Genomic DNA, 24,933 nt, shown 5'->3' on the forward strand with positions numbered 1-24,933 from the left:
AGAGCCCCAGAAGAACTTGCACAGAGCTGGGAGTGGCAGAAGAGTAAAATAAACACAAACTCCTACTTAGGGAGGTAATGATAATTATTTCCAACTGTGTGTCACTCTCAGGCACAATAAACTAGATAGTCTCTAGTACAGTGATACTAACTTGACCACGATATGATTTGTATGATAAAAAAACACAACAGGAGCCGGCAGTCATCATCTTACAAAACCTGCCTTGCCACTTACAGTGCACACATGCACTGCAGCACACAGCATTTGCCTGAACCTTTAAAAAATTTCTTAACTTTACACTCCAGATTTAAAAGCTCTACCTTAAGTCTTTTCTTTTCTAAACCTCTTTTGTATCAAGCAAATTCAGACAGCTGTGTGAGATGAAAAGTGGAGCTAGTAACATCTGTAGTATGATGACACTTGACAAATGATTTCAGGTTTTCCTTCAGTCTCTGGAAGATGCTTTGCAGATGTCAAAGCCTCAAGGAATCGTCCTAGTTCTCTCCTTAACCCTGCTATATGTGGCATTCAGCATCTACAAATACTGAATTACTACTCACCACACCCCAGAAAGACAGGCCATTACCTCTCAAGTAAACTGGCAGGGAAGGGGAGGCACAGGATGACTAAATGATTATTCCAACATCAAGATTAAAGTCTGAGAGGCTCAGGAGCTGGACCTGTATTTCCATCTCAGTCTTAGGTTGTCTTTTTGTTCTGTGTTGCAGCCTTGTTCTGTCTCGTAGAGGAAGACTGGAATCTCTTAAGAGTCTGTCACTGCTACTCTGGTTGACAGGTGATGTTGCCAGTTAGATAAGAATTGTTGCATTCCCCACATCAAAAGGTGGAACACAGTGTGACATCTGTTTGCTGGAAGAAATACTAACCATACAAGTCCTTAAGAACATCAACATTTATTTACTATGATATAAAAGAAATGGGATATGAACATTTGTATTTGAACAATAATAAGTGGCTTCTTATACTTACATTGTATGTGCTCATTGTATAATATATACACAATGAACATAATTACATTTGTACACAAACTAAGTACTGGATTGAAAACCTGCTTATTGCTGTACACACCCTAACCCAACAAAAGAAAAGCCCAGTACCTCAAAATGCCTACACTCCATTTTATTTAAGAAAAAGCAACCACCAACACTAATGTGTATGTTGACAGAAGTGTGGCAATAACTGCTGACATTGCAACCTGACCAAGAAATAATTACAGCAGAAACAGGACATACTTTACTAAGCAGTAATAAAAATGGCACATTTTAAATATATCTATATGTATATATATAAAAATTTTACAAACAAAATGTTAAAACAATAAATTGTAATGTTTAAAAAGTGTAAGACAAGGTTTAGTGGTGATATGTAAAATTAACCGAGTTATTGTGTCTAAAAGAAGCAAAAAAGTAAACTTATATGATCCATAATTAAGAGAACAATAAATTCTGGAGGATATCAAATAAAGTTCTGACTGTAGGCTGCACAATAAAAAGAGCCTTTATTTTATGTGCACAGAAATCATAGCAGCAAGCTGGTATCAGGAGAACAATCTGAAGGTTGTTGAGTGTACATGTGGGCCATTTAAAGCTCTCTTGGAATAAACATTTTCCAGGAAGTGATAAAATGATGCTCTGTGGCCAAAAGCATCAGAACTATGAATTTCATAGATTTAAAATATACTGTACAATATCTTCTCGTGTTTTCATAGATCAGGTCCATACATCTCAGGCATGAATTGTTTCAACAGAAGCCGTTAGTGCTGAAAGACAGACATAGATTAAATTACTCTATTTTAGGAACAACAGAACACTGTACAAAGCAACTCCCGGGATTAAACACAGCGAGGAATTTCTGACCTCATCCTAGTAGTAGTTCTCAATGGTGCAGAACATAATAAAGTATCTTAGAAATCAGTTGTTTCCAAAATCAGTTTTCCTGATGAATAACACCGCTGTCAAGGTACTTCAACAGCAAGGAGCAAAACCAAGCTTTTTCCAAAACGTACACAGCTTCCTATGAAAGCCTGTTTATTCTGACAGCTTTATCCTGTGGCACATGGCCAGATCTGAATGTTCTTCACATAAAACTGGTAATAGTAGCAAAGACTAATTGCTCTTATAAATGACAGGCACAGTTTGAAGAGGATGCAGTATTATTCAGCTGTTGACACTGTAATGGCAGCATAGCTGTAAGGTGTTCTGAAGTTCAAGGGCTCCACCCAGAGCCTGCTGCATTTTGGTAATTGCTGCTAGGACTTCTTTAAATAGCTTTTAATAGTTCCTTAGTAAAAATGTTTCTGAGCTTTGAATCCAGGTGCTGTATAAAATTTCGTTATCCCTCCACTACTCAGTATAAATGTTATGCTTAAAAGGTAACTAACTGTTAGTGGGAGACATCCAGATTTGTCTCTGCAAAGCAAGAGCCATGACAAAGAAAGTAGCTTTGTGTTAATGGGCTTTTTGTTAGTCCTACAATATCCTGTGCCACCAATTTCCCATGCCAAATTCCCCTGGCTTCGTGCCAAGAGTATCATTTTACTAATTGACCGTAAAAGCCAAATATAGGTATTACCTCATTATTCTCTGAAATCTATCATACATTTTCCAGATGCTGCCTGAAAAATTTGGTTGCATATGAACAGGGCTGATCCCACAGCTCTGAAGTTCCCCGTGCCACATGGTATTTCTTGCATCTGAGCCACACTGAGCTCCTCTCTCACACTTAAAAGACCCATCTTTCAGCAAAGAGCAAAGCACTGGAATACTGGAGTGAGGGCCCCAGAAGGTAAGGGGCAGTAAACACTGCTGGAAACCAGACTACACTTCATGTATTTCCTATGTACACCGTGCCCAGCTCCTGGCATGAATTTGTTTTGGAGCTCCTAGGAAACAAGCAACAGAGGCACCAAGTGCAGCAAAGAAATGTGGAATGTATATGCATATAGCTGAATGCTTTCTCCAAATCAATTCAAATACTAAACAGCCCAAATGGATGTATAAGTTTTGGAATCCATCATAGCATTAGATTTACAAGTGCCATCCCAGATGCACCATTTTGTCATAACCAATTAAGGCCTATTTGTAGAATTGTACTTAACATCTAAATGTTGCAGCTACAGTATTACCTTGAGCATAACCCAGGCTGTGGGATGTCAAGGCTTGGGCATTATGTGACAAAGCAGCTTGGTGTGTGAGCGCTTCACTTTTGCTAGTCTCGTATCTAGCATAAATCTTTAAAAAAAAGGATCTGCTGATCTGATTATTTGAGCTGATGACGAGAGCTGAAAGCCACTTAATGCAATTGGAAATAAATTTCTGGTGAAGGTACAGATTTGCTTCCTCTTCCAAGACAGGCATGCTGTGGCTACAGACAGAATACAGCAGTGCTGTTTAAGTTTCACTACTGACCTGAAGCAGTGTGATGGGGTAACATTTGTCCTACTTAAAAGAGGATGCATGATAGACACGTGTATTTATACAGTGAAACTGAAAAGCATTCACACAAATCAGTATTTCCAGTAAAACTGAACAGTCTCCCTTACCTTTTTTAAATAGTTCTGTAATAAATTTTTTTTTTAGAAGTACAGAAGCCCAAGCTAAATCTAATCATGACAGACCACATCCATTATGAAGCTGGCAACAGAGGTGCCAGTAGTGATGTGAAGAATGCATTTTCCACTCTCTCAAAAGGAGAAAAATTTGAAAAAAGTTCCCTTTTTTTTTTTTAAAAAAAATAAAGTTTCTGGCCCTAGTTCATACAATAAAGGTGTCTGTAATGAATAAGTCTAAGTTTGCTAAGATGCAAGCTTGCCAAAGGAGATTGTGATAGTAAATAAAAAAAAGGCATTTTCAGATCTCCTCATGGTAAATGACTAAAATTGTCTTGATTTTAAAGTTTTCTTACATTACATTAGCTATAGTACTTAGCATTACCATTGAAACAAAGATAATTCTTTTACAAGAAAGCTTATTTAAACAGATGCTTCCTGACAACAAAGAAATGTTTATTAATTTAAATGCTGGTAAAATGCTGAAGCACTCACATTTGGTATCCTGTTAATTTCTTAAAACACTTCTATAAACAAGTATGTTTACTTATATTTCCATTTCCCTTCATTAAGTAGGTAACAGGTAGGAACATGTAAATCTAGCCTGACTCATGCTTTCTAACTTGATTTCTAGAAGAAATAACCTACTATGACAAGAAGATAAGCTGTGTAGGGCTACCTCTACAGAATTTTAAAAAAATAAGTTTTGTAATTGTTACATTTCTTCCACACTTGTTTTTTCCCTTCCTCTTTGTCATGCCTCAGTCATCTATGTCTTAAACTATGAACTCATTGGGCCATTAGAACATTCCCTCCTATGCATCACTAAGAGAGCTAATCTAGCTCTAGTTGCCTATTACCCCAACTAAAGCATCAAGACTCATTTGCACCTGAGCACTGATGATGCTCATTCATTAACTGGGTATCTGTTTTGTAACAGCTTAGGTCTCTCATGTAATTCAAATTATCTTGCCAGTAGTGAAGAATGTGCTTGATAAGCCAATTAGTCCTTTCTCTTTGTATTTTATAAGAGGCAAGCAAATCAATACACGTAGGTGTTCTGTTCTCTGATTAGTTTATATTGAACACTGCAGGTAACTGTCTTCCCATGTATTGTCTACAGATGATTCTCAGAAAAATAACTAGAACACATGTACTTAGAAAAGTATTTGGAAAATGGCAGGAGGGGTGGGAAAAAAAAGACGTACTTCTCTGTAACTATACACACATGAAATGTGATCCTTCTGTGAGCTGTGTCTGTGTAGATGGAGCTGGTGACAATGACGATTCGGGTGAAGAAGGCAAACTTTTCACTGCAAGCCAAAGAGCAAGATAAATTAAGAATACAAGTTACAGAAAGCATTATTTCAATCCATAAATAAATATAAGCTTGAAATTCACAATTTCAAGCCATAATAATATAATATAATAATATAAGCAGAATCAAATGAATACTACATAAGACTTAAAATCTGATCAGCACAATGGGCACAGGTTCAGGGGAAAGAATAGCTGTTCTCAAGAAAAATCATTACTCAATCCTATAAATGACTAGTAGAACACCAAAGGAACAAAAAACAAACACAGGAATGCTGATGTCTTATTTAGGTTGCAAAGAGAGAGAGAGAGGAAAAAAAAAAAGGAAAATTTAACTACTCAGGATACTCCAACACCAACTTTATATGCCTGCTCAAATTAACTAAGCATTTTTTACTCTGCTGAGCACTATAAAATGTTTTTACATGTTCTGGTTTTGATTATCAAGTCACAGAAAGGATTGCTGACTGTACTACAAAGGACCAGGCCACCTGGTCCATAAATTGAACCATTTGGCTTACCTAACCATTCCCATCACCAAATATCCTAATAACATCTTAAATTCTGTCTTCTTCCTTCCCTATACACTCCCTTCTTTTTTTGATCTTTGAAAACAATTTTGCTTTACTCCAGCCTTGTCTTCTTGCAAAGTAGCACAACAACAGTCATTTTACCAGTCAGCTGGTTTTTTTCAGTTTCTTTATCTTCTCTTACTCCTGCAAACATGACCATACTGGGATCTTTTACTTGCTAGTTCGAAATCTACTAGATAGATTGAAAACTTGCAAGGATTCATCAATCCTGGCAATTCCTGAGGCCGTTCATTAGGAGGTAAGAGTAAATAATCTATACATATCCAGGATTGCAATGATATTTCTACAAAATGAACAGGGAAGGATTTTCTCCAATCAACAACTATGTATGACTCAATGTCTGGCAACAGTTGTTCAATTCCCTGAATTAAATGCAACCATAAAATCTACATTAATACCTCAGAAAAATGGAATTTCTATAGTGGTCCACTGGGAAACCATTTTTCTCTGCATTATAAAATCATACACTTGACAGCAAGACTAGCTCAGCACTTTCTATTCACAAGAGTTTCATAGCATCAAAAGAAATTATGAAAATGAAATAGAAATTTACATATGTACTCTGTAAGTTGTTCTTCAAACTCTTTTCCATACCTGCTGTTGTCTGATTTCCTTTTGAAGACTGTGCTGCTAATTCAAATGAAGAAATAATCCCTCCTTGTTCTTGAACGCTAACTACTTCACTTTCTTTTGAGCAGGTTTTAGGTTTGTGGTTTGTAACTGTGGTCACACTCTGCAAGCTGGTTACAAAAAGCACAGCGGTTAGAACTCTAACTTAATCTCAGGTGTTAACCACCAAATATAGGAGTTACAATTTAATTTCCTTCTGTTAATAGAAAAAAGTTGCCAACTTGCAAGTTTGTGCAATATAAATTAAGCACATATTTTTAAAGCCTTCTACTGTGTACAGTTAGACTTTAAAAAGAAGCACTGGGAACTAAATTCCTTTGCTTTGCATACTCAATGCCATTTCCTACTGTGTGGTACCTATTTTGCTGAAAGGTGCTGTGAGAAAGTTATGACCTAATGTAAGAACTCACTTAAGATCTACAGTGCAACTTAAAATAAACTTATGATTCCTTAAAGACTAATATTCAAGACACAATACTGCTCTAATTCTGCAGTGCTTCAAAATAGTGAAGTGAAGCAGGAGATACAGTGTAATCAGTTCAGTTTGCTCATGAACATTATGTTTTTCTAAGTGTTAGAGGTAAAGAGCTTGCCGTGGAATCCCAGCGCTGAAGCTTCCATAATAAACTGATAGAAAGCTTGAACTGACATGATGTATTCCAAAGCAAGGATTATGAGCATATTCTGTTTATAACTGGGGCAATACTTGAGAATAAACATTGCTCCTCCAACTCATCACCCCTTACTGAACCCCCGCAGCGGTTAAGTTTCTCACTAGATTTTTCTATATGTAAACCACTCAAAACCATATAAATATACCTTATAAGTATTTACAACAGTTGCTCGGACCATTCAGCTAATAAATACAATATGCAAGTTTAAAATAGCCTCTGAACATCTTGTTTGATTTTTACCTTATATCACCATCATGTGTTTCTTCCAATTTATTTTTTTTTTCTGCTTTCTTTTCATTACTCACTTCTTTTGAGTCAGATACAACATGTGCATCTGATAAAAGACCATCAGTTTTTGTCAGCTATAAAAAAATTGAAATAATGAAACAAAAAGCTGTAACACATGCTAAAGTGGTAGATAGAAATACAGCATCAGGAAACAGTTTTATTAACAGACAAATTTTGCCATCATGTATACTTAGTAACTCAGAATTACATAACTTAAGAAATTTTTATCAATACCATTCAGGTTAATAGAGTTATCCTGGAACTTCTGCCACAGCCAATGGGCAAGGCTTGGCTTAATAACTTCCAGAACTTATTTGAACTCTTTGGACTGCAGCCTATTTTTTCATGCTATCCCCCTCTCCACAATGGCAACAGAGTCCAGCTACGGGAATATATTGCTGATGAGCCTGTGAGTTACATAGTTTTCCCGTAAAGGATTTGCATACTTAACAAAGCAACAGACTCTCAATACAAACGGGTTTTAAAGAATAACAACAGATGTTATTTGAGTTTATGTCAATTTTGATCAGACAAGTTTTAAAAAAGCTAAGTATAAAATAGGAAAACAACAGGAAAAATGAGTGAGGAAAAGGAAAAGCGAAAGATGACTAATTAAATAATATGGATAGAAAAGAAAAAAAATTACACAAGATTAAAAAAAATCTTAAACTACAAGCAGAATACAACTATATAGAAACAACTGCTCTTCACAGTCATCTGGCTTTTGCTGAGTGCTCACCAAGGTAGCTCACTGCCAGGTGAGTCTGAGACTCTTGCAAAACAGAAATCAATCTGGTGACCAAACAGCACAAACTACAGTTACTGCCTACTTCCATGTATAAATTGTTGTGTCAGCTTTATTCTCCTTCCTATAAACTACTTCATGCACTAAATCCAACCAAACAACAAAGTCAGGTGAGTTAAATGATTATCAAAGGCTGCACTGGGATATCTTAAGCAATTAACAGATCAATGCTTATTGTTCAAAGATGCATCCATACTCCTTTTACTTCCAAAGAAATAAGGACTGTGTTTTTGAAATTCTCCACTCAATCAAGTTAGTAACAGATAAGTAAAATGAAATTTAGGCATTTACTTACAAGAAAATTCAATCTGAGCTACAGACAGATCTGATACAATTTTGTGCTTCTCTATACTGCATTTGTTATATTAAAAAAGATACCTTAATCTTTCAAGCAAAAGGAACTGGCTCATTTTCCCATGTTCTGCTCTCTGTGGCTGAGAATATTTTTCTATTGCAAGATAGGCTGATGGAATGTTTAATGAAGAACAGTTTAGTACCTCTTTTGTAAAACTTGAATTATGTTCCTGTTCTCCATCATGTTTTAGTTGCGCTATTTCTTCTCCGGGACTTTCATTATTTAGTTTCAAATTGTTTTCTTTACTGGTGGTCTCCAATTCCTTCATGTTACTAGATACAGCATCATCCTTTTTTCGATTCTGTGGAACAAAATTTGTATATTGACATATACTTCAAAAAGTTATCATAGCCTCTGAGTCTTGTGCTGTCCTCTGACTGGTAAAAAAAAAAAAAACTTAAAAAGCCTTAAGCATATCACATTGCAATAAGGAAAATGGACATTGTTAAGGACTTAGAATTTTCTCATTTGTGTACTTTCAAAGCAGTTCAGCCTAATTATTTTTTTCTCTGTAAGATTATTGTTCTTTCTGCATTGCCCCACCTCAGATCTCCAGCATTTTTGTTAGTCGCCTTTATTTTCTGAAATTCCATTACATTTAGCTCAGTCACACACAGGCTTAGTAGCATTCTTATTTGCATTCAAGATTTGATTTGCATTTATTTTATTTTTTTAAATAGATTATCCTGATTAAGAAAAACTGATGTATAAGTCTGTTCTCGGTACAAAATTCAGAGTGCACCTGCGTGCACTTTCTCCGGTTATCCTGTGTATCTTCCAAGCCTGTGCTGTTAACTGATTTAACAGAGGACAACATAGCATCTGATAATGACAGAGGATATTAACTTATTCCTTAAAAAAAAATAAAATCCATTCTACAGAGAATAGTTTGATCTAAGTTTCTGAGGAAGGATAGCAGAGGTGATTTGAAATCGTGAACCATGAACATTATGTTGGCAGAGTAGCAAACCCAGGTGAAGTGAGGTACATATAAGTACTCAAACTAAGTGGCTGAATTCCTGTGATTTAGCATATGCACTGTATTAAGAGGAAATTCCATTGAGTCAGTTCACAAAACAATTTCCTTTCCTAAAAGTAGGCACCCATATAGTGCACTTGTCCCCAGCAGTAACAATTATGGAGCAACTTCCTTTTACATTTTGGTAATCACTTATAATTACACAGTAGGCTGTTGATAAAATCCTTTTTTCCCCCCTCAAATTCCATAAAAAAAATCCAAACTTCAGTTGAAAAGGCTTCTGGCAGTTAATGGCATTGCACTGCTTTTCTGCATAAAAATCAACAGGCATATAATCTATGCTTTTAAAAATGAGAGCTCTTCCTATAGTGTAACACCTCATCCTGGGGTGTTTTGCCAAATACCATTCTGGAAGAATTGAAGTTGTGATAGAAAAAGAGACTTTGTAGCTAAATATTCAATTCAGAGACGTTCTCACCTCATCTATAAATTTTTTAATCTCACCCACACAGCACTGATTTCACACAGGAGACTGAGGAACATGCTGACATGAACAAAAATGTTTTGAGTTCTGTATAGCAACTAGTGCTGGCACAGAGGATTTGGCTGCTTTTCACACTGCTTGCTAACCAGGTATGACACATACACAAGTGCAGCTTCCTCACTTTGAGGTATGAAATGGTAGCACAGGAAAGTGGTAAAGCTCAAACACCTCTAAAAAGTACAAGAAAAAAAAAAATCCCTCTGCAAAGCTTTGCCTTGCATGTCCTCTTCTGCGGAAAGGCAGTGTTAATCACAAAAATATTTGTAGGAGCCTCCTTCATACACAGCATTCATGATGTCAGTCCAAATACAGATGCTGTAATATGAAGGCAATACTTGAATTCAGTGTCTTCTGGGGGATTCAATGTTGTTGAAGGAAAAGTAATTTCTGTATTGCTCTGAAGGCAACTTAGCATGCTAAGAGGAAGAAAAAATGAAATCTAAAACTTCTTTGGAAATACCTGACTTCTTCACAGTGCACTGCATTTAATGTGATTTTGGAAAATCAGATGTTAAATGTGTACAAAAATAAAATAAGGCATTTCCACATCAGTGGGGAAGAAAAAAATAAAAAAGGAGCAGTGTGGTCTGAGAAAAAGAGTATGCCAGAAAAGAAAAAACAAAAACAAACAACAAAATAAAAGCCCAATAAACCAACTCCAGCAAGCAACTGAAAATGACAAATTAATTTTTTGCAGTTAGAATGTAGCAGGCTAACATACACTAACTACTCTGAATGTATTTGCTTTTTGTGTCCTGAAGTGGTGTGGCTTTTTTTTTTTGTTAGCTGGGTTTTGAGTTATTTTGTTTTTTTGAGATGTATATTCAGGATAGTATTTCCTGCTTAATGGCAAGCAATTATATCTTCTGTCTCTCTACCCACTGATAACTATTTAATAAATGCACTTCTTTGCCTTAGCTGTTTAAGAACAAGTGAAAAGAAAAGTTAAGAGTTCTATTTTTACGTAATTATGGGCTCAAAAACCACAGCAAAAGAGCACCAGTTAAGAGCTATCATCATAAATATACATTCCTACCTAAAAATGTTACAGATGTTGAAATATACTACATGGCAGGAAAACCTTCATCATTTATACATTAACTGAATCATGATTGTCCCTTATTGATTCTAGTTACAAAGCTCAGAATTTCATCTTGTTTGTTAAGTTTGACAAAAAAAACCCTGCTAACAAACATCACAACGTGTAATTAAACATATGTAGATTTGAACTATTTATTTTCCAAAAAGAAAAAGAAGTGACTTCTGCTATCATTAGGTGAGGGTTGTCATCTCCCCTTCTCTTGTGTTTGGCAGAAGATTGACTGTTACTCTATATCCAAGCAGTCTCAAATAAACACCAATAGTATTATATGATTTTTGGAAAAAGAAGCATTTTGTAATTTTTTTTAATTATTATTTTTGACACATTAAAGTTTTTTGAGTAATGTGGGACCCACCTGTGCTAATTTGAATGGATTATCTCTGACAAAGGGCAGACTCTGTGAAGGAGACTGGTCTGAAATGCCAATAATACTGAGTCCTTTTCTCTTCTCTCTCAGGCAAGCTTGTTGGTGTCTCTTTATTCTTTCCATCTGTTCCTCCACAGTCATTCGAGGCCGTGTGCTTTCTGCAAGACACAGCTGCTCCACTGCACTTCTTGGTCTTTCCTTAAATGGAAGTTATATAAATATATTTTTGTTTCTAAAAAGTGAGATTCTAAACTGTTCAGCTTATTAAAAAAGATCACCTCATAATTTACTAAAAAGCAGAAAAACAGTGGGCAAGCAAAGATCTCCTCCTAGGTATGTGAAGAAAATACAAGAACCAATTATTAATAAATGAACACTGAAATTAAAAATAAAAGTAATAATTTGGGGTTTTTTTGGAAGTGACATTATCACCATCAATAACAAACATTAAAATAATGGGTAGATGCTCTCTCAAAGCCATCCTATCAAGTTAAAACAATTTACCAGACGTTATACAAGCACAAACACAAGTTACTTAACCGAGACAAACGTAATCAGAATTTAATGATGCAGGACATTTATATCAGTTGATCTAATAGTGACTTCTGCCTTTTTATTTCAAGAAAAACTACAGCTGGACATCAGTTAATGGCAAGTGCAGGCTGAAACAAATTCTAACAGCCTGAAGTTGCACCAGGGGAGGTTTCAATTGGGTATTAGGAAGCATTTTTTTTACTGAAAAAGTTGTCAGGCACTGGAACAGGCTGCCCAGAGAAGTGGTGGAGTCACCATTCCTGGAGGTATTTAAAAGACATGGAGATGTGGCACTTAGGGACATGGTTTAGTGGTGGACTTGGCAGTGTCAGGTTTGTGGTTGGACTTGATGATCTTAAAAGTCTTTTCCAACATAACTGATTCTATAAATTTATCACAACTCAAAAATCTGTAATTCTAAGCATTATATTATTCCCATTACAACAAGCATCACTTTACCTACTCTGTTCTTGAAATCCACTTATTTTATATAGATCTGTACTTTGTATGACAGAAAAAAAACATTTACTTCTGGCTAATCAGCTGCATTCAGTACCTTCAACCCAGCTGATTTAACTTCTGAAAAGTGGTATTCATTCTCCAGTCAACATTCTGTGAGTTTGTCTTTGCTCTCCTATTCTTCCTACAACTTCTCTTCATCTATTCATGCTACCACTATAGCAAAACTTCTCTTCCCTTTTGTCTGAACTACGTGTAAATCTCTGTCTTCAACCCAGAGACAACAGGACCCTCTCATCTGAAATTCTAGATTTATTAATCACATATTTCTTATAGTAATTATTTTTATTATTTTTATTAGTTTGATTATTTTCCAAAATAATTTTAGTAATAAAAAACCACAAATACTTATTATGCAAGGGCTGCTAATTTCCCCAAAGGCCAAATACAAGTCCTTCAAAAGTTTTAACCTAAGATGTCTTAGGTCCTTTCAACTCAAGCCGGAACTTCAGCAGCTTAATAGATTCAGCATTACCATTTAGTTCTTGCTCAGTTTTACTGGTGAGATCTCTATAGTTTAACATACACAACCTTTATAATTTTGTCATTCTTTCTACAGCCATCTCCGTTAACCTAGTATATTATATTTTTATAAGTGAATTTTATGTAAAGAAAAGAAAAAAGTAACTATAACTTCTGAAGTAACTACACAAATTAAACTTAGAAATGAACACATCATTATCCTTCAACACTGAAAGGTTATTTGAAAGTACCGTTCTTAGATCTATCTTCTTATTCTTCCTCAGAGTGACATAGGATGCTATTGTTGAAGACTCTGGCGTTGGTGATTTGGTTCTGGGTGGTACAACCCCCACAGGAAAATGTGAGCCTGCAAAACAGTAGAGCAATATACTAAATGTTATGCAAAACACTGCCGAAGCAGTCTTCTGTTTTCTAGAAAATACACCTTGTCAACCTTGGAAACTACTCTTCAAAAAATAACTGAGACCTTAATGCCTATCACATCTGTTAAGGTATGCAGGCAGGAGACTTTCGAGAAATTGCTGGACGTAAAAATACAAACATTTTGTCAAGAGAAACAGACACAAGTTAGATAGCATGTGTAGAATGGCTGTATTTCACAGATGGTTAAGGAGGAATTACATGGAAGATGGTCAGACTTCACAGAAAACTGAACATCAGTACTGGCAACTTTTTGTGGATCTGAGTTCACAAGGCCAACAGAGTGCCTAGGTAACCATATCAGTACTACAAGCCATTGTCAGTGTGTTTGTCTGACCAAGCCCCATGCCCTCGCATTGCAATCTGTCCTATCTTCTTATTAAACTTTATTCTTCAGTGTTTTCATTCCCAATATGCTTCCCCTGCTGTGTATGAGAGTGTGAGAGATGCTGAAGACCTTAGAGCCAGGCTAGCCTGGGCGTAAGACGTCTACAGAGAGATTATAGGTCTGGGAGCCAAAGACTGGAAAGGCTGCAGGTCTGCAGTTACTGGAGTGACCATAGGCCAGGACCTGCTACTGAGGGGAACCTTGTCCATGAGGTGCTAATGAACTTAAGATAAGATTAGATGGAAATCAGTATACAAGGTGGGGAGGCCAGCTGTCCAGGTGACCTTAGGTGTAGGATTCAGACACTGGAGAGGATATAATTACTCTGCAAAGGTTTAACACTTTCTCCAAATTTTTTGACAGGCTGACTAAATAATCTGAAGGTATCTGAATGCCAAATCCAACACTTAAAACAAGGGTTTGAGTCTCCTTTATATGTATGTCCTGGTTTGAGCCAGAATAGAACTCATTTTCTGCAGCAGTCCATTTTCCTTTTGTATCACCTTTATGTACCACTCAGCTGATAACTATTCTTCTGCTTGCAGACAGCTGTAAGGGTTACTTTATGTAGTCCCATTAAAACCTTTCTCTTTGATTGCTGACATTGAAAACGAGAGGGAAATGGCTGACAGAAGAAACATGAGAAGTGTCTAGTACAGTAAAGGTGCAGTTAAATATAAAACATAAATATTTTTTAATAAATAAATATAAATAATAAATATATTTTAAATATAAAAACTTCCTCTGAAATGTACTAATTTTAGAACCCTCAATAGGAAACTAAGTGATTAAGGCAAAAATAAAATATTAAGAAAGAAAAACTGCAAAGATGAGCTGCCTTTGAGTTTGTTTCCTTTTCAGCTTATGAACTGTAAAGACAGAACTGCATACATTTTTTTGTTGAAACAGCACATAGATGTAATGGCACACACATGATTAAAAACCTAACCAACCAACCAGGAATGGCTACATTTTTCCTACTGCATGGGGATTGTTATTATAAGTGAATGCCCAGAACAAGAAATATCTGTTAGAAAATTCACATGCTCAAAAGCATGGATGAGAGGATAAAACATAGCTATGACAAACCTACTTCACATTGTTGTCTAAGAAGATAAAAAGCCTCGTGCTGCTTTCTACCACTCATCCCAATCATCATTCTCATCCCTGTCCCTAAATATTACTTATATTTATTATTATTTTTACTATTTATTATTATTATTATTGTTGTTGTTGTTGTTACTGTTTTCCCTTACTGAGGACTGTTTTTCTACAAACGAACATAAGAAAATTCCACCTTTACAGAAGAAGACAGAAAGCAAACTGGGGTGCTCAAAAAGTATTGGTTTACTTTATACAGTCAGAATAGGCTTTCTTATATTGTCTTGGTAATTACTTTCCCTCTTATCAGAAATTATTATAAATAATCTGGAACACCACAGGTTTGTAAAACCTGGTATGTTGTCAGAAAAGCAACTTCCTCAAGGTAGGTGGCTGATGATTATAAAATATCAGGCTAAACCTTGCATTTTTCAGCACCAAGCTAAAAGATTCAGTATCTATCTTAAGCGAACATTGTATGTACCTCAGCAAATACCATAGTGAATCTGAAATGAATAATTGGCAAGTGCAAGCTTAATTATCTCATAGATCACAGTGCCATTCATATTGTTTACACCAAACTGTATGCTGACCTTAGCTTTAAAAAACACCATTACCAATTCTGACGAAAATATTTTCCTTACGTGATTCTTGGTCTGGTCCTCCTGCACTAACCTGCTACGTACATGCTTAGTCAAACTACCATAAGAGAAGGCAGTGATCTTGCTGGCACTGGAATCATCAACTGTTATGGTAAACAAATGGGTAAGTTTAGCTACTGTTTCTAAAAGCTCCTAATAAAGATTTTGGGAGGTGCTCAAACTGCTTTTCCTGAAGTCACCTTTAACAAACTATTCTGTGTGTTTTAACAAACAGAATTGAGAAGCACTTCCTGGTAAAAGACTCTAAAAAGCAATTAGTAGCTTTTATGGAAGCTAGATGAAGAGAAGAATCTAAGGTATTTAGCAATTCCAAAGACCTTTATTGTCTGTGCACTCCAAGGTCATGATCATTATTCCTATTATATCAGAGGACAGAAGGCAATTCAACAATTATAAGATTAAACCCAGAAAAAGACATTGTTTCTCTGCCTTATGAGAGCCTGAAAATTCCATGGTGCTGCCTTTTTGGACGTTCCAGTGACATAACATCGGGTGCTTGATTCAAAAACTGAGTAATTGTTCAAGGGCAAGAACATAAATGGGTAATTGTTCAAAGGAACGGTGTGTGGGGAATGTGAGTGATGTGATTAGACATCGTGTCAGTAAGGATTTCAGGGTTGTTGGTGAGCGTAATGTGTGATTTTTCTGCAGTATAACTGATGAAATCTTTCTCGTCATGTAATTAAATCATTATTTTGTCATGGAAGCTGTTTCATCATGTTGAGAAATGGACAAGCTATAAAAACAGGAGGGATGATATAGCTTCTATAACACAGTTAAAGCTTTGTATTCCTTGTGGAAAAGGCTGAAAAGTTGTAAACACCATCCTGGGGACAAACCTTTAGCTGAAGATTCTGATTCTGAAATTTGTTCTGTTTTTTCTTCGCCATTAGACTCATCCACTTCTGCTACTGTAGTTAACTCCGGTTCACTCTTATAAAGCCTATAATCAGGACCCTGGTGAATGACAAGTTATCAGGTAAATAAACACACATTTTTGTATAAGCACTGATGTCTTAAGACTCAAAACCAGTTATTTTTGATGACTCTGCTCTCACTTTAAGACAGTGTTTCATTCTTCAAGTGCTATTGCCACAGTATTTCCTTGCTTGACTACCATTTGCAGACTTCCAGAAAAGGACAGAAAAAAAATTGACACAAAAATGTGAAGGGCTGTTCTTTTTCTGTTAAATAAGTCTTCAGGAAACAAATTTGTACAAGACTTCTGACTGAAACTGACCCTGAGCCTAGAGTTTATTAAGAACTTGTGAGCAGAGGAATTTAATTTTCTGAAATTTACTCAGATACAGGTATTTAAGTCTTAAGGCATTTTATATAGGCACAGAATATATGACAGGAAAATGCAAAGAGCAAATGATGGAACTATAAATAAAACTAAGTAGCCAAAAGTAAAAACATAACACAAAAATAGCCAGATGACAAAATAAAAATTGTGACTGTGCAATGGAAAGGGGATACTTCAAGAACATTGTGGCAATTTAAGCCACTTACACAGTAAGATCCATTTCTCTGATATCCTTGAACTTGGTGCATCTTCTTTTCTTCTGGCAGATGTACTGGGCCCCTGCTATAACAGAGCAAGGAGCTGCTATCACTGGGCAGAGGGGGGATTATGGGAGGATGCTCTGTAAAGTCATAGGACCGAGGGAGTGGAGGACGAGGTGGGACTACTTCCTCTTCCTAAAGATTGTAGAATAGTCACCTTATTTAGACGTGCACACTTGTTACAATTATTTATAACTTAAAAAAGAAGAATGTATTACCATAGGTACACCAGCTATAGATATTGAATTTGAAGGGACAATGTCACACTTAAAGGAAAAAAAAACAAAAAGGCCAAGTCAGCTTTATTTTCTTCTTGTTTCTTTAGGGTTTTTTGTTCATCTGTTCACTTTTTATTTTATCACTACCACCTAGAATGAGATACTTCAATTGTTTCATTATTCACCTTATGAAGATGTTGAAGATGTTCAATTCTAACACCTGTACTTCCTGTTGGACATGTATGAACTCTCTGAACCATCCTTTTAAAATCAAATTCACTATCTTTTTTAAGAATTGTATATAAATAAAACTTTTAGAAAGTTCTGTAAGCCAGATTGCATAAAATTCAGACAACCATGACAATGTCCCTTTAAAACTGTAACTTCTAGCCAGATTTTCAGAGGAATTGAATGTTTGGGAGCACCCACAGTTTCAGCTGTTCTTGTAGGTGCTCTGGCCATCTGAGAACCAGGCTCAATATGTGAATATACATATAAAGCAACATATTTCTTCCCATGGGAAGTGCGGTGGGTAGAAAACAAATGCATAAATCAGGGTTTATACTTCTAAGGTAATAGCCTAAGGAGAGGAAAAGGTGAGAAATGGAAAAGAGAAACATACCAGTGAGAATATAAAGACACAGAACATACGTAATTGTTAGAATTAGTAGTGGAGATATCAGTCTTTAAAACTAATTAATAATGCAACATTTTCAGAGAAGCACACTGAATACATATTTTGGACATCCTTAAAACAGTTATAATAATGCTCATTTTACTAATATGTATATTAGAAATTCACTGATGCTAGAATGGTAAGTATTGTAAAACCATACCTCATTTTTATATTTAATAGCTGAAAATGTCCTTGATCCCATGATGCCTGTTTGGGGAGATGGAGAAAGGCATAGAAAGGAAAAGAAAAATTGTTGTCAATAAATAGCTTTTAAAATATAAACTATAACCTGTTCCTATCAAACTAATGGACAAGGCATCAACAGAGAATGGCTTTTTTTCTCAGCAATTGTACCACTTTTTTTCAAACATACAAAAGCAACTATGGAGCTTATCTTTTAAAAATTTATATATATGATCTAATACCACTTCCCATGAGATAAAAACAGTCAGTTTACCTGCCTCTGAAGAGCTTCTTTGCTGTTTATGTTTACTTAAACCCTCCATGACATCTTGAATTCTCCACAGTTCCTTCTGAATCTGAGCACGCTGTATCCCTGCTGACTCAGTCTGCCAGTAAATAAATAGCATATATAGGCAACAAATTAGAATGCATTGTAAGTGGGCAGAAAACCATTCTCTTTCTTTAGACTACATTGCACATTCTTTCCCAATGAAGGAAAATAAAACACAGTAATGACAGACACTCTCCTTTCCCATAAAAATGCAACATTCAAATATTGTCAGAACTAAAAATGGTAAGATAAAGTAATTTCATTATGAGTCCGTTAATTTGACAGCGATTTGCTAGATCAAACTCCACTTCAGAATTGCATTTACTGTCTCCAAAGAAAATCCAAGCCAACTTTGCACAGGAGACCGACAAAAAACGAAAGAAAAGGAATAATCAGTTCAAACCCTAGAACAGGTGGAGATGAACATGGTGTTTGCATACTAGCATATAAACTGTGGGCCCATTTGTATTCATGGTCATGCATGCTTTGGGCTACATAACAGATTTTTCAGCTCTTGGGCTTCCTTGTAATCTCTCTTTCATAGCTGCATAGAAAATCAATCCCTGGAGCAAACAGCCTTTAATGCCTCCCAGCATGGACCACACCCATCTCCTATTCCAGAGAATCTATGCACATCCGTGTGTGTCTCTCTCACAGAAAGATCTCCTTAGAAATTCAGAACTTAGCCTAACTGTCCAATCCTCTACAGCACAGCAAGCTAATAAGATACACATCAGAATTCTTCATATCTAAGACCTGAAGCAATGGTTAGAATATTTTAATTATAATTTATTTTCACAGAAGAATTTAATTACATTTTAAAATATTCAGTTAAATGGAAGGATTTATGTGAAGATTTGCTATGACTGTTCTAGCAATTAAACTCTGAGAAAATAACCCCACTTTGGACACCATCAGTGAAACAGAAAGAAAAGGCTTCCAGACACAGGAAAACCAGTGCTATAGCTTCAAGAAAACAGGAAAAGCTGAAGACTTCACCTTCGCAGAGCTTAAAAAGATTTTATTTTATACCTTGTAATTTAATGCACTACATATGCCCCCTTTTTAACTTGTGCAGAAACAAAGTAATAGAAAATGAAAGTTACTTAAATGTACTTTAAGGCCTATACCACACCTGAATTTCTCCAAGCCGATCGAGTTGATCCTGCATATGGTTCCTTGTTACAGTTACATCATACTCCAATTTATCATGTTCTCTCCAAGCTCTTTCCAGTTCCTAAGTATATAAGAAAATAATTACAGCTACACATTCAAGTAAAAAAAAAAAGAAAATTTTTTTTTTCCCCTCCTATATTCAGTGGAATGAAACTTCAGGAATTAATGCATAAATAGGTATCAGCAATAAATACGTATTTTATAAAATGCAATGTTTAAGCAGCTTTGATTTTCTAATGATACTGAATGGAATTCAAACAGATATCATTTTGTCTTTTCACAAAGAAAAAAGACAGGTAAGAGCAAAATCTGCAGAATATCTTTCTCTAGCCAGCAGGCCTGTGGGTCTTAAGCTGTCCTTACACCAAGGCAGAAAAAAACAACAAAAAATATGCAAATTTGTCTCTTTTATCATATAGAATACATTTGTGAGTGCACAGCATGTGTGTGAATACACAATGTCTTATGCAAGACAAATATAAGTCATGCAGCCCTGCCTGTGAGGTTACCAGTGGATGCCCCATCATTATTCTACGTATGTGAAACTACATACACCAGAAGGGAGAAGGTGCAAAAGGAAAATCTTTTGAGATCAGCTCTACCATCTCACTTTTTAAGCCTACATCAAGCAATTTATTTAATTTAGCATAAATCAAAAAGTTAATATGGGAAAGTATATATTGAGGATTTTCTTCCCTCTAATTCCCTTCTTCTTGTCCAACCAATTTCTTTTACAATGTAGTCTAATCTTCAGACTCAAACCAGTATCTCAGGGCCTATTTAAGTATCAATTTCACCACAACACAACCACTGGAATCTGACACCGAAATACCTTCTTGGATATATATGTAAGTAGGCAAAAATAATTCTGTGTCTTGTCATTTCAGTGTAGAAACCATAATGAAGGACAGTAAATAGCAGTTTCCTTACTTTGCTTTTTTTGTTTGCTTTGTTTTTAGGTTTTTGAAAATGCACAACTTGAAATACCTTCTAAATAAAATGGCCTACTATTGAGACCGTGACAGTATAATCTTTTCCTCTTTTCATCCTGCAGCTGCTTTTGCTTAAAATTAGTCACCTGATGAAATACCTGATAAAGTATGTGCTTGCTACTATTTTGTCATCACATAAAATAGCTTATTTGTGTTATTTACTTCTCCTGTAATCAATTATTCATATTAAAAAGATGAAAGTTACCATAGCAATTAGAGTCAGTATGCACTCATTCCTGGCAAAACAATTTTTTAAAATAAGGATAGGCTTCTTGATGAATATAGTGAAAAGATCACTTCACAGCTGCCTTTGACAAAAACACAAGCAAGCAAAAGACAACTATGTTTTGTTGGAATGTAACAAAAAAACAACAAAGACAACCAAAGTAAGAATATGACCATCATCGTTTAACACTTGATTGAGTTTTACTGGCAAGAACGAATGACTTACTGCAGTAGCTCGCGATACTTCTCGACAAGTGCTAAGTAGTCCATTCTGCAGGTCATCTCTCTGTAAGACTACGTTTTGTATGGCAGCTGGATTATCTGCATTCATTTCTATCTCCTGGCTTGCTGATAGCAGAGCTTGCTCAAGCGTGTACTATTATAATAAAAAGAACGATTTTTAATGTTCTGCATCATGGGACTGATTTTCGGTTTATTTCAGTTATCTATGTTCTGACAGTAAGCATGTAAAATAATATCCACTTTAGGTAATAAATACAATTGTCCTACTTTCTCCTTGTGTAGCTGTTGAAGCTTCTCCTCCAGTGCTTGTACAACTTTATCTTGTTCACATAAACGGCTAAGTTTAGCCTAGTAGATAACAAAAAATTATCTCAATTAGGATTTCATTTTTAACACCTCCAGTAATCAAAATACAACTCGATCAAATCATTACATGAATCTATATAAAATGTTATTACCACAAAACAGGAATTATAAAGTTATGAAGGCATAAGTCTTGCATTTTCAAATTAACCTTAAGAAACCCTCTTAAGATACTATGAAGTGTTATTATAACTTGAAACCGCATGGCTGTTTCAAGAGCAATATTCTAGAGCTAAATCTTTGTAACTTAAAAATAGGCATTAAATACCATTTTAATTTAAATATCCCTCAGTATTGTAAATAATATTGTATGTATTCATAGTCTTTCTCACAGTTTATTTCAGGTGATAATTTTCAATAGTTAGTTTCTAGTGCTATCCATGCTCTGCTTTGCTTTAGCTCCAGTTGAGGCTTGACTATGACTAAACCTGTTCTACTTCAGGTCCAGTTTGAGCAAATAACTGTTCAGTGCATCCTAACCAATTTGAAATGCCTTCCCTTTCTATTAGAACAACCTTTTTGGTTCAGCTTGTGCTGCTCTGACTTTTTAACTCAAAGATAACACTGGAAGCCTGTCTTCTTTTTCACCCTTAAATCATTATGTCTATTCATGGTTGCATTGTGCAAGAATGACTAGACATGCATACATATGCATATACAGAATGACTATATATGTGTGTATTTTTCACCACCAATTTGACACCTGGACCCTTTCCTTTAATAACTAGCATTTGGAATATTGCTCATATTTCCTGAGAAATTACATCTCTCATGCTTATAACTGAAATTCAACTACAGAGCTTTTCCATTCTAAAGTAATTAAATCCTATAGAGAAGCAATTCACCTTTGAGCAAATATAATGATTGGCTTTTCAGCTTAAATGTAATAATTCCTGCAAGTTCGAAGCTTATTACAGGAAGTCTTGTGCTTCTCAACTTCATAAAGCAGTATCTGTTGGTAATCACCTATATGAAGTGTGTTTCAGCCCCCAAAAGCCAAGGGGGAAATTATTATCAAAATAATGAGACAAGTACCAACATTTCCAAGGAAGAAATACAAATGACTTACATCAATATCCAGGTCTTCAGTTCTATATTTGTATAGTGTACCCCTACATTCTTCTTGTGTTAACTATAAGGAAGAATAATATTGCCATAAAACAACTTAATTGGACTATGAAAAAGAAACTACTGTTCATCAGCTTAAGAGTTTTAATACAGAAACCAGCTTTTGCTTGCAAATCAAACATACCACATTGAACAACATATCTTTAGCCAATATATATTAATGGAGATAAGTAAATTGAATGTCAAGTAGGCTGTCGGTAGAAAGTTGCATTAACTTAAGCTATGTTTCCAATGCAAACTGGATTTTTTAAGAGGCACAACTAACTCAATCCAACATGGATTATGTAAGAAAAATGAAACTGCTGGAGTACACCTAGGCACAGTTATACATAATTTTTTATCTTTTCTTATTTGCATTTTAAATACAGGGGCTCATTATACTTGGAATTAACCTTTCTAGGCCCACTAAGGTCAAGTGTACTCACACGCAGGATATTCTGATGTGAATCTTAGAACACAATGACTAAGTATACAAATATGCGTGAAATATTTCACTACAGATGTATGTCCCTAAGTGTCACCAAATACTTTTCTACTTTTTCATATGGATTCCCTTCCAACAGATTATTACCAGAAAAGCTATAAATGGAAGCCCTTCTGTTTTATCGTTGGACCTAGGCAAACTCATCTCCCCCTGCAAGTCAGCATGTCAGGTATCCTTAAACTATTTTTATACAGCTCCTCACACTGACTTCTTAACTTTTTCAGTCTCTGAAGTGACCAGTAACAAGATTTTAAAACATTTTATATGAAAAAAGGTAGCTCCTCATTCTAAAATGGACGGTCACATACTACTTAATGTGCTATACAGCAAGTATTAGTGTAACACTATAAATCTTTGTATTCACTTCATTAGAAACATGTGTGCATTCAGCCTCAACACAGACACTTTACTTTCATGTATCTCTCAAAATCAGGTCATCATAACTTAATAGTGCAAGAAAAACTATAAAAACATGTCTATGTTAAAGGACACTTATAAATAAAAGGACTAGGGAAGGGTTAATCAGACAAACATTCCAAACATATAGTAAATCTTCAACACACTTAAGTGTTTCATTTCAAGACATAATGTCCACATACCTCATGCAAATGCACCTGGTGACAATTTAAAAGTACGTATAGTGTATTAAAACCACACAGTAACTTTCTTTGAAATGGACGTTTTATGAAAATGAGTGTTGGAATATGAAAAAAGCCACAGCACTTTTGCACCTCATGAATGTCACAAAAATTAAGAGATCTATTTAAGCTCCTACTATTGTAGACTTGTGTTTTTTAACTGTTGATTTTATCACAATGACAGAAAAATGAGGAATGGAAATATTTAAAAAACTCATAAACATGGCCAAATGTCACTAACTTACGGAGAAAGCCTAGCTATATTTCACAATAGAAGTATTTCATAATAGAAAGATTATTCCCTATTAGATAAATACATGTTCCCAAGACACTGTTCTGCATTTTATATAGCTTGCCTGGGAAAATGTAATGCCTACCTCCTAAAAGGAAAATATTTGAAGTATTCAGAAAACAAAAATACATTTTCAAATAATTTTATACACATAGTAATTCTTCTTATTAAAATCCTATTGCACTTTTAAAATTGCTGCCAACTTCTTGCTTTTGTCAGCAGCACTGCAGAGACACTTCGTTTCAGCATTTCTACTGCAACATTTTATGTAGACTTACAGCAAAAACTCTAAAAATAGTACGAAACACTTAACCCACCTCTGAAAAAACAGCAGCTTCTCTTTCTACAGCACATCTATAAATCACCTTAAGGCAAAAAGTGCAGAATGCTATCACATCCTACTGGAATTATGAGAGGAATTCCAGTAGACAAAACACAATTACACATTATAGGCAAGGTTAACAACCTCATAACCCTGGAAAATGCATTATAAAAGCTCCAACGATCAAGTTATCAAAATGTATTTTATGTCACGTTCAACAAATGGCTCTCTCACCAAATTGTTCCTACAAATACTTTTCCAAGGCAGTAAGTTCAGAGAAAGAGTGCCACCTACTGCACCAAGGACGTGGCTTGCTACTGACTGCTACACTCTGTCCTCGACATTTGCCTATTTAAACAGAAAAAAGACTATTCCTCTCAACATGGTGAAATACACCACACAGTTCCCAAACATTAAAGAGCAGCACCCTGAATACCTACAAACAGAACTTATCGGTTTTGAAAGGCAAACTTGCACATGCAGAGTCTGGCCAACTGTGTATCTCACATGGGAAAAAGGTAGTGACCTTAATTAAATCTCCATTTTATGTTAGAAATAATTTGCCATCTACTTTACAGGCCCACTGCACAGTTCCCACCTCCATCAAATGCCAGTTACCAGAAGAATCACACAAGTGGATAAATCCACCACAATGGACACAATATAAGATGTCCTCAGAGGGAAATTTCTTCCCAAATAAATGCAGGTTAGGCAAATCTGTCATGAGGCATGAGGGGTTAAACCTATTTAAGCAGTAAATATTTAAA

General features: G+C 35.5%; 1 protein-coding gene across 12 annotated transcripts in view; it reads right to left on the bottom strand.

The window, feature by feature from the left end:
- Positions 1-898: 898 nt before the first annotated feature.
- Positions 899-24,933, bottom strand: part of PLEKHA5 (pleckstrin homology domain containing A5) — a 161,269-nt gene continuing 137,234 nt past the window's right edge. For 6 of the 12 annotated variants that reach the window (XM_051614416.1, XM_051614388.1, XM_051614398.1 and 3 more), the window contains 15 exons: positions 22,372-22,434; positions 21,207-21,287; positions 20,923-21,072; positions 19,439-19,540; positions 18,247-18,358; positions 17,950-17,996; positions 16,842-17,030; positions 16,169-16,286; positions 12,989-13,104; positions 11,211-11,420; positions 8,373-8,531; positions 7,023-7,144; positions 6,073-6,218; positions 4,797-4,881; positions 899-1,780 (listed from right to left, as the gene is read on the bottom strand). In XM_051614416.1, coding sequence (XP_051470376.1) covers positions 1,762-1,780; positions 4,797-4,881; positions 6,073-6,218; positions 7,023-7,144; positions 8,373-8,531; positions 11,211-11,420; positions 12,989-13,104; positions 16,169-16,286; positions 16,842-17,030; positions 17,950-17,996; positions 18,247-18,358; positions 19,439-19,540; positions 20,923-21,072; positions 21,207-21,287; positions 22,372-22,434 — 1,719 coding nt within the window. In that variant the 3' untranslated portion in view covers positions 899-1,761. Of the gene's footprint in view, positions 1,781-4,796; positions 4,882-6,072; positions 6,219-7,022; positions 7,145-8,372; positions 8,532-11,210; positions 11,421-12,988; positions 13,105-16,168; positions 16,287-16,841; positions 17,031-17,949; positions 17,997-18,246; positions 18,359-19,438; positions 19,541-20,922; positions 21,073-21,206; positions 21,288-22,371; positions 22,435-24,933 lie in introns of those variants that run through there. The other 6 variants (XM_051614406.1, XM_051614457.1, XM_051614447.1 and 3 more) reach the window with 2 other exon arrangements.

Source organism: Apus apus, chromosome 1 (genome assembly GCF_020740795.1).
Source record: "Apus apus isolate bApuApu2 chromosome 1, bApuApu2.pri.cur, whole genome shotgun sequence".
Taxonomy (NCBI): Eukaryota; Metazoa; Chordata; class Aves; order Apodiformes; family Apodidae; genus Apus; species Apus apus.